Raw genomic sequence first — 8,254 nt, forward strand, 5'->3', positions numbered from 1 at the left:
TCCATGTACATATGTATGTAAATAATATATAATAATATAAGGTATAAAATGCAATTTGCATTATAAATAATAACACAAAAATTGTAATTTATTTTAATGTGATTATATATTTTTAAATAATATAGTCCATTGCTGTTTTACAATTGAATACAGATGACACATTTAAAGCATTTCTTCTATTATAGTTTAAAAAGTTGTGTAGCAGATAAATTATTTGTATTTTTAGAGCTTAATATCTTCGTAATTACCTCATGTAACACACACACCCCGTATTGGTTTCTGTTTAGTTTTGGTCTTTTTTAAACCGATTCTTTTGAGAATAAAACTGGAATAGGCAAGTCGGCTATTGTGTATTCAGGATCGTAAAAATTCTATAATAAATCAGCCCGTCTTGTTTTATTCGCACTTTCAGTCGTAAAACGTGAAAACACGTTTTAGTGAGTCTTCAAAGGTCCGAAGGGGTTCGATTTTAAAGACCCGAGAGATAGGCCTGAATGCAGGCAAGATTATAAATAAAAATAACAAAAAAAGTGTAAAAAATATGCAAAGGCACACATACATTAAAAAGTAATAATTTAAAGTTTATTAAATTAAATTTAAAGCATTTCAGTTTCAATCTTGTTTGTTCAAAATTTATAATTATAAATACTACTATAATACATAAAGATAAAGTTTAGAATCTAAACTTAAAATAGTATTTTTTACAGAAATTTAATATAATAATATCAGGTATTTATGCATATTTTTTTAATAATTCATATGTATGTATGACAAGCCTTTTAACAATATGACAAGTATTTTATTATTAAGTAATGTATTGTGTACATCACAATTTTTAAACTACTTTATTTAAAATTATTTAAATAAATAAAAAAAGTTTTTCCTATTTTTATAAATACTTATGATAATGTGTTTAATATTTATATTTTTATAGGAAAATAGTGTATATAATATATATACTTGTACGTACAATAACTATTGTTAACTTAGATTTGGTTTTTTACCTTATATTTTAGTACAAAACTATTAGAAAAATAGGCAAACTGAACAAATATGTAGTATTTTATTATGTAAATTTGATAATGTAATTTTTATAAAAATAAATTTTATATTTAAATATTTATTTGGTTTAAATATTTATATTTAATATGTGTTACTTTTTTGGTAAATTGGTATTGCAGGATTTTCCAAAGCCGCATGTCAATAGTCTGTCGACAGTTACCATTATTGTCAAGTTATAAATTAATTTGTTCACAAATCTGATGATAAAGAAGGCAGAGGTGAAACATGTTTGAATTTTGTTATCGGAATACCTTTTGCCTTTTCGCGAAACATAGTTTGGGAAACTTTCTCTAATCTGTGTTTATTTTTTTTTAATTCTGTACAAAAACTAAACTAGACTAAACGCATGATTTAGTTATTGACAACGTTATCAAGTATCAAGGATGTAAGCCAATAATATTTATACAATTAAAATCAATTATAGACAACTAGCATAATTTATTATTTTATGTATTTTTACAATGTTATTATTTAAATAATAAAAATAATAGTATTTTTAGTCTTTCAATAATTAAAAAAAATATGATTAAAGTACAAAACATATAATGAACTATATCCAAAGTTGAAAAATGATTCCCATTTCAGAATAGGGTATATTATTTTTGTGGCAAAAATTTTCTTGTATAGCATATAATATATAATAATATCATAAATTGAATTTAAATGAATTTTGTTTATAAAATAATATTTTACATATAAATTAGGGCTTGTAAAATATTAAATCATTTATTTTTAACTTTATTATATTGCAATAAATTAAATATATTTGCATAAAAAATATGTGTACATATTCTTAACGACAACCTCAAAATTTAATACACCGCAAAGAAATAAAGCGTACACTAATTTAGTGTATGATTTTCCTTGTAATAGAATCTTTGATGATGCGTCACAGTCAATTTGCTTATATACTGGTGGTTGGAAGTTTTTTATTTAGTCTTTAGCTTACATTTTTTGGTTCAACATATGTAGTGTAAAAGTTTAATACTCATATTATTTAAATAGTTATTACATATTGTTAATAAATATTAGCAAATATGAGTTTTTCAGTAATAATAATCAATATCACAATATTAAATATAATAAAATGTAATAATGTAATAAAATAATTATTTTCAGCCATCGTTTAGCATATCTAAAGAGCGACAATTCTCCTTTAGTAAGAAGGTAAATATTTTAGATTTATTTTTTTAAATTGTGTATTTATATTTAAATGTATTTGATTAATATATGTATTTGTATAGGACGATAATAAAGATGGAAAAAAAGACATCGAAGCGATGGGTCTCGATTCGAATCCCGAAAGGCAAACGTGGAGCAATAGTTTGGAGTTTCTCATGTCTTGTATTTCAATGTCTGTGGGCTTGGGCAACATTTGGAGATTTCCATTCAAGGCTTACGATAACGGCGGAGGAGCTTTCTTAATACCTTACATAATCGTGTTGATACTGGTCGGAAAACCTTTGTATTACATGGAAATGGTGCTGGGCCAATTTTCCAGTAAGGGATTCGTAAAATTTTATGATTTTTCGCCTGCGATGAGGGGTAAGCAATAATTCATATTTAGTTCATTTAAAAAATAAAATGTATCGATATAAAATATTTATTTAATGAGCATGTTCATCCAATATCTTTTTTTAATATCTTATTAATATTTTATTTTCTTCATAATTTTTAAAATACTGTTTTAATTTTTTTAAGATAAGTAAATTCGATCTTTTAGTAAATTTTTGTACTAAATCTTTACAATAAATAAACTTCTGAGATAATACAATTGAATATTTATTTTATTTTAATTGTATCATACAATTTTATATTACAGATCAGAAAAGTAAAAATTAAATTAAATATTCTGAAGGTTTTGAATGAAAAGTATTCTATATACTATTATACATACGTATGTATATATTTTATATATTATAATTTTTAATAACAAATTTAATAACGTTTGTAAATATCTTTTTAATAATAAAATCTACATAGAACTACTTTTTGAACTGCCACTGGATTTATATTATTTTTATGGAATTAATTATGATGTAGCTTATAAATAGTAAAATATATTATTATTCATAAAACTATAAATATCAACTATTAGTGGTTAGCGGTTACAAAATATATGGTTTTCCCAAATACTCGTATGATACATATATAACACATTGATTTTATATAAGACGTCTGTTTATGTCATCAAATCAATCTCAACAACCTCTTCCCCAAAATAATAAATATAAAACTATAATATAAGATTGATCTCGGAAATATTTCACGACTTTTTCTTACTCTCAGGTGCTGGAGTTGGCATAACATTTTGTGTTATGTGCGTCATGACATATTACGGTTCGATAATGTCGTTGATCTTTTACTATTTGTTCGCTTCGTTTTCGCCTAAACTTCCGTGGACCACTTGCGACCCTAGTTGGCCCGATGAATGCTATCCTTCGGGCAATTTTACCAACAACTCGTTAGCTAAAAGTTCGTCCGAACTTTACTACAAGTGAGTCTATTTGCGATTCAGTCTAATTGAGAAACACAGAAATATAATTTATATTATTTATTTTTTAGGCGCACGGTTCTAAGGGAATACGATGATATAAACGACGGCATAGGAGCGCCTAGTTGGGAATTGAGTATGTGCCTTTTACTAGCATGGTTATTAGTGCTTCTAATATTATGGAAAGGCATCAGAAGTTCGGGAAAGGCTGCTTATTTTCTTGCTATTTTTCCGTACGTCACAATGCTGGTAATCTTGATCAGAGCTCTCACTCTACCAGGTGCATTGAATGGCATTTGGTTTTTTATTGAACCTCGTTTTGAAAAGCTAAAAGAACCAGGGGTATGTATTCTACACATTTTTTATAATTACAGTTATTAAAATATATATTTATCAAATTCATCAACAAAAATTAAAAAAAAAATAACATTAAAATATTATTAATATTATTTGTATATTTTTAATATAATAAATATTCTGATTATAAAGTTACAATACTAGTAATGGCTAAAAGCTATTTTTATTAGAGTTTATTAGGCTTATGGTAAATAAGTTATAAATAAACATTGGATTAATTTTGTAAAATGTTAAGAACAGATATAAAAGTATATAAATATGTTCTAAAATCTAAATGTATGACATTTTATTTATCTACGTATTTCAGGTATGGTATGAAGCTGTCATTCAGTGCTTTTTCTCTTTGAATGTCTGCTTTGGCAATGTCATTATGTACGCTTCATACAACAAGTTCAGACACAATATATACAGGTTGGTTCAAATTTAGATCGTGTCGTTGATGTCAATTGTTCCATTGTACGCAATTGTAATTGCAGGGACGCCGTTGTTATCACTTCATTGGACACATTTACGAGTATGTTGGCTGGTTGTACCATATTCGGCATTTTAGGAAACTTGGCGCATGAAAGCGACATTGATATTAAAAATGTGACTAGCTCTGGAAATGGACTCGCTTTTATTTCGTATCCTGAAGCGATTAGCAGATTCCAATCAGTTCCGCAGGTATTTTTTTAAATTATCAACAAATATTTTATTATAAATAAAAGTACTTTATATAATATTAACTGACGTTAAATAAATCCCCAGTGACCTTTGCGTGAATTAAAAATTTATCCGCAGCTTTTAAAATGTCACTAATTGAATTATTCCGGCAAATGAACCTACATGGAGTCCTTGAAATTAAAATTATAAGGGTTGCTATCCAATCATAATTTTATACCTTACATACAGATTATAATAAAATCTAATTATTTTTATAAATAATTTTATATCTAATATAGTTTCTAAGCTTGAATTTGATCAAAAATAATATTAAAAAAAATTGTACAGAAAATACATTTTTTTGTAAAATATTCTGTGTCACGTTACTGTATTTTCATATTGATAAGTTGCTAACATTTTTTAACGATAAGGTAAAAGCCACAAATAGGATGCTTTCAAAGTAACCCTTTAATTTGAAAATATATCTAATAATAGGTATTAAATATATAATCTAAAAATAAAGTTAACTTTCGCCAATCAGTTAATTGGTAAAACAATGTTATTAATGTAATATATATAAAAGTAAGAATATTGCTAGTATATATTTATAAATAATGTAATACAATGAATATGTATTTAATTTCACGTTTCTAAGACGTGAGCTAAAAATAGATTTTACATTTTTAGACTGTTTAAAATTTTAAAGTTTACGCTATAAGGGAAATCCCATATAATTGAGGAGTTGCAGGATACGATCGTATGTGGTACTCCTATTGCTTCGCATTCCGCTGTGACGCAGTTATAATTCGACAGCATTTTCAGTGTCCTTGTTTCGATTTTTGTTCTCATTTTTTGACTCATAAATATTCGTATTGTCGTTATCAAAAAACGGACTTTTGTTATCGAATTAAATGACAATGCATTATTACAGTCTATTGTTCAATTAGTATGTATGTACTAAAGGAATGTAGTACACGTCACGTCATTACCAGACTAAGCACTCGACACGATATTCACAATTTGCATAAGTTAAAAAGTTTAAAACATATTTTTTTATTACAACGCATTTTTGTTCACGAAAATAAAATAATGATGGTTAATCTGTAACTAATGTCAGTTCAAGAATATATCATTTATTAACTTATATAATAAAGCCATTTACCGATGGTTAATGAAAAAAAACCTATAGGATTGTTGCAGCCTTATTTAAATCGTTGCTAGAAGTTTTGAGCACATTGCGAGAAACATCAATAGGCAATTTTATATATTTTGCACAATACATTAGATTTAAAAAAATCCATAAGTAAAACGTGCTAAAAGGCAAATTCCAAGAAAAGAAACTAGCAGAATTTTCTAAATGTGTCTTTCAGTTGACGAATATGGTTAATTTTTTTTTTGTAGCTCACTTAATATTTTTAATCTGGTCCTTTACAATGATATTTTATAACAGTGTATTTTAAAATATGTAATACATATAATAATATTTTATACCAACATTATAAACGATTTTAAATTATTATAGTTAAAATAAAGTATAGTTAATCGTTAATTTTCTAGCTCTTCTCGATTTTATTCTTCTTTATGCTTTGCGTCCTTGGTATTGGATCCAATGTGGCAATTGCTTCGAGTTTAATTACAGTAATTCGCGATAAGTACCAAAAAGTACTTCACTGGCAAGCAGTTCTTGCTGTGGTTCTCTTTGGTTTCTTTTTCGGCCTTATTTACATTACACCGGTAAACAATGCTTTTATACTTTATTTTTTTAATCATAAAAATATTTAATAACGCAAAATAATATTATTTATATTTTTAAGGGAGGTCAATTTGTATTAAATCTAGTCGATTATAATGCTGTATCGTTTGTGGTATTTTTCTTAGGCATTGCACAAATAATTGCTATAACTTGGATATATGGTAAATATATGATATTAAATTATTTATTTATTTATTTAACATGATATTCTTAATATATAATATATTTAGGTATGAGACGATTCTGCGACGACATTGAATTTATGCTTGACAGAAAAGTCGGCATTTATTGGAGAATTTGTTGGCCGATTGTCACCCCTCTTATTTTGGCTGTAATTCTCATCTATAAATTTACTACGATTGAGTCTTTAACATACAAGGACACCGAATATCCAACTTCAATTTTAAGTAAGTAGCAAACATTGATCTACATATTGCGCTTTAGATTAACAACTAATAATTCAAAATTATATTTATAGCTTTTGGTTGGTTCCTGACTGCTTTTGGACTGTTGCAATTCCCACTATTTGCCTGTTTAGCTTTTTATAAAAGAAGATCACTAGGATTCAAACAGGTACTATATTTATGATTTACATAATATCTATTATACTTTTAAAATATATTTTAAACTTTATAGATGGTTTTAACTGCATTTAAACCAAGAGAATCGTGGGGTCCTACAGATGTAAAAGAAAAAAATGATTGGATAGCTTTCAACGAAAAGAAAACGATTGAAAGAGAGCAACAGAAAGAAAAACCTACTTGCAGACGCATATATGATTATGTTCTTGGATATTGATATGATTTTATTTGTTTATTATTTATTTTTTTGAAATATACGATATAACTACATTTAGTATTAATAGCTCTTTTCGATAAATGGAGTTCGAGATGATTTTTTATCGTACAGGAAATGCCTTGGGATAAAGACGTTGTAATTACAGCCAATATGGCTTGAAAAATGAAATCTCGCTCGGATAAGTTTTGGAATCGATCCAAGAAAAAGTATTACGAGTGGGTATGTCAAGGAAGTCTAGACGGGACCAGAATCCGCGTGTCTTGTTTCTTAATTTACAGTCGAGATGTGCAAAAAATTTGAGATTTGATAAATATACGTATCATATATATGAATATTATAGTAAATATTTGTAAATAAAGTTCAGTTAATAAACTATTATAGTATTCTTGATAGACTGTAATTGAATGTCAATTCATTCAGATGAATGGAAATAATGGCAGTCTACATACTGAATTGATTTGATACGAGATGTCGAATTAAATTGATATAAGCGAAATGTGAACGGTTATTTCAATCTTTAAGGTCGTTTTAAATATTTAACGTTTTCTAGAGTGTATGTACATAATGTTAATAATTTAAGTAATTATTTTATTATGGAAATATTATCCCAGAAAAAATCTTAATTGGGCCCAATTTTACGACTAAACTTTTCACCAAAACGACTCTCGCGTAAAAAAGTTGAATATATTATATACACTTGCAAAATATTAAGATACATAGAAACGTTAACGGAAAAGTTTTGCTAGACACCGTGAAAATCTTTTCTGTGAAATTGTTTCGCAGTTTAATTTTCGCGACTCTGAAGTTGGGGCAATTACTTACAAAAGTCACAGTGAAAACTTGCCACTGAAAGTTTTGCAAAGTCGTTAATTGTGAATTTAGTTATTTTTAATTAAATACTATGTGGCCTCTAGAAATGTTGTTATGATTATGATTTATGTGCGGTGTTTGCTTAGTAACTGTTAATAAAAAATAAAGCAAAATATCTAATAAAAAATCTCAAACGAGTAGATACCTATTTTTTTTTACTATAATAAATACAAATCTTTCGAACAGTATATAGTTATAAAATTTAATAAATTCACATTAGCAGGTAACGATTCTCATTATTATAATTCAACGCAAATCTTTCATGATTTTAAATTTAA

At 26.6% G+C, this 8,254-nt stretch overlaps 1 protein-coding gene across 1 annotated transcript; it reads left to right on the plus strand.

Annotated features, from left to right (window-relative positions):
• Nucleotides 1-1,993: 1,993 nt before the first annotated feature.
• On the plus strand, nucleotides 1,994-7,170 carry LOC148237841 (sodium-dependent nutrient amino acid transporter 1-like). The gene is made up of 12 exons (XM_088181292.1): nucleotides 1,994-2,111; nucleotides 2,182-2,229; nucleotides 2,307-2,607; nucleotides 3,352-3,559; nucleotides 3,628-3,898; nucleotides 4,221-4,324; nucleotides 4,390-4,576; nucleotides 6,113-6,289; nucleotides 6,370-6,469; nucleotides 6,539-6,715; nucleotides 6,787-6,881; nucleotides 6,945-7,170. Exons 1-12 carry the CDS (start codon nucleotides 2,100-2,102, stop codon nucleotides 7,104-7,106), a joined length of 1,842 nt encoding a protein of 613 aa, XP_088037418.1. The 5' UTR covers nucleotides 1,994-2,099; the 3' UTR covers nucleotides 7,107-7,170.
• Nucleotides 7,171-8,254: the final 1,084 nt, after the last annotated feature.

This window comes from Plectrocnemia conspersa, unplaced genomic scaffold (genome assembly GCF_051122295.1).
Source record: "Plectrocnemia conspersa isolate PC_06_02 unplaced genomic scaffold, ASM5112229v1 ptg000002l, whole genome shotgun sequence".
In the NCBI taxonomy this organism is placed as follows: domain Eukaryota; kingdom Metazoa; phylum Arthropoda; class Insecta; order Trichoptera; family Polycentropodidae; genus Plectrocnemia; species Plectrocnemia conspersa.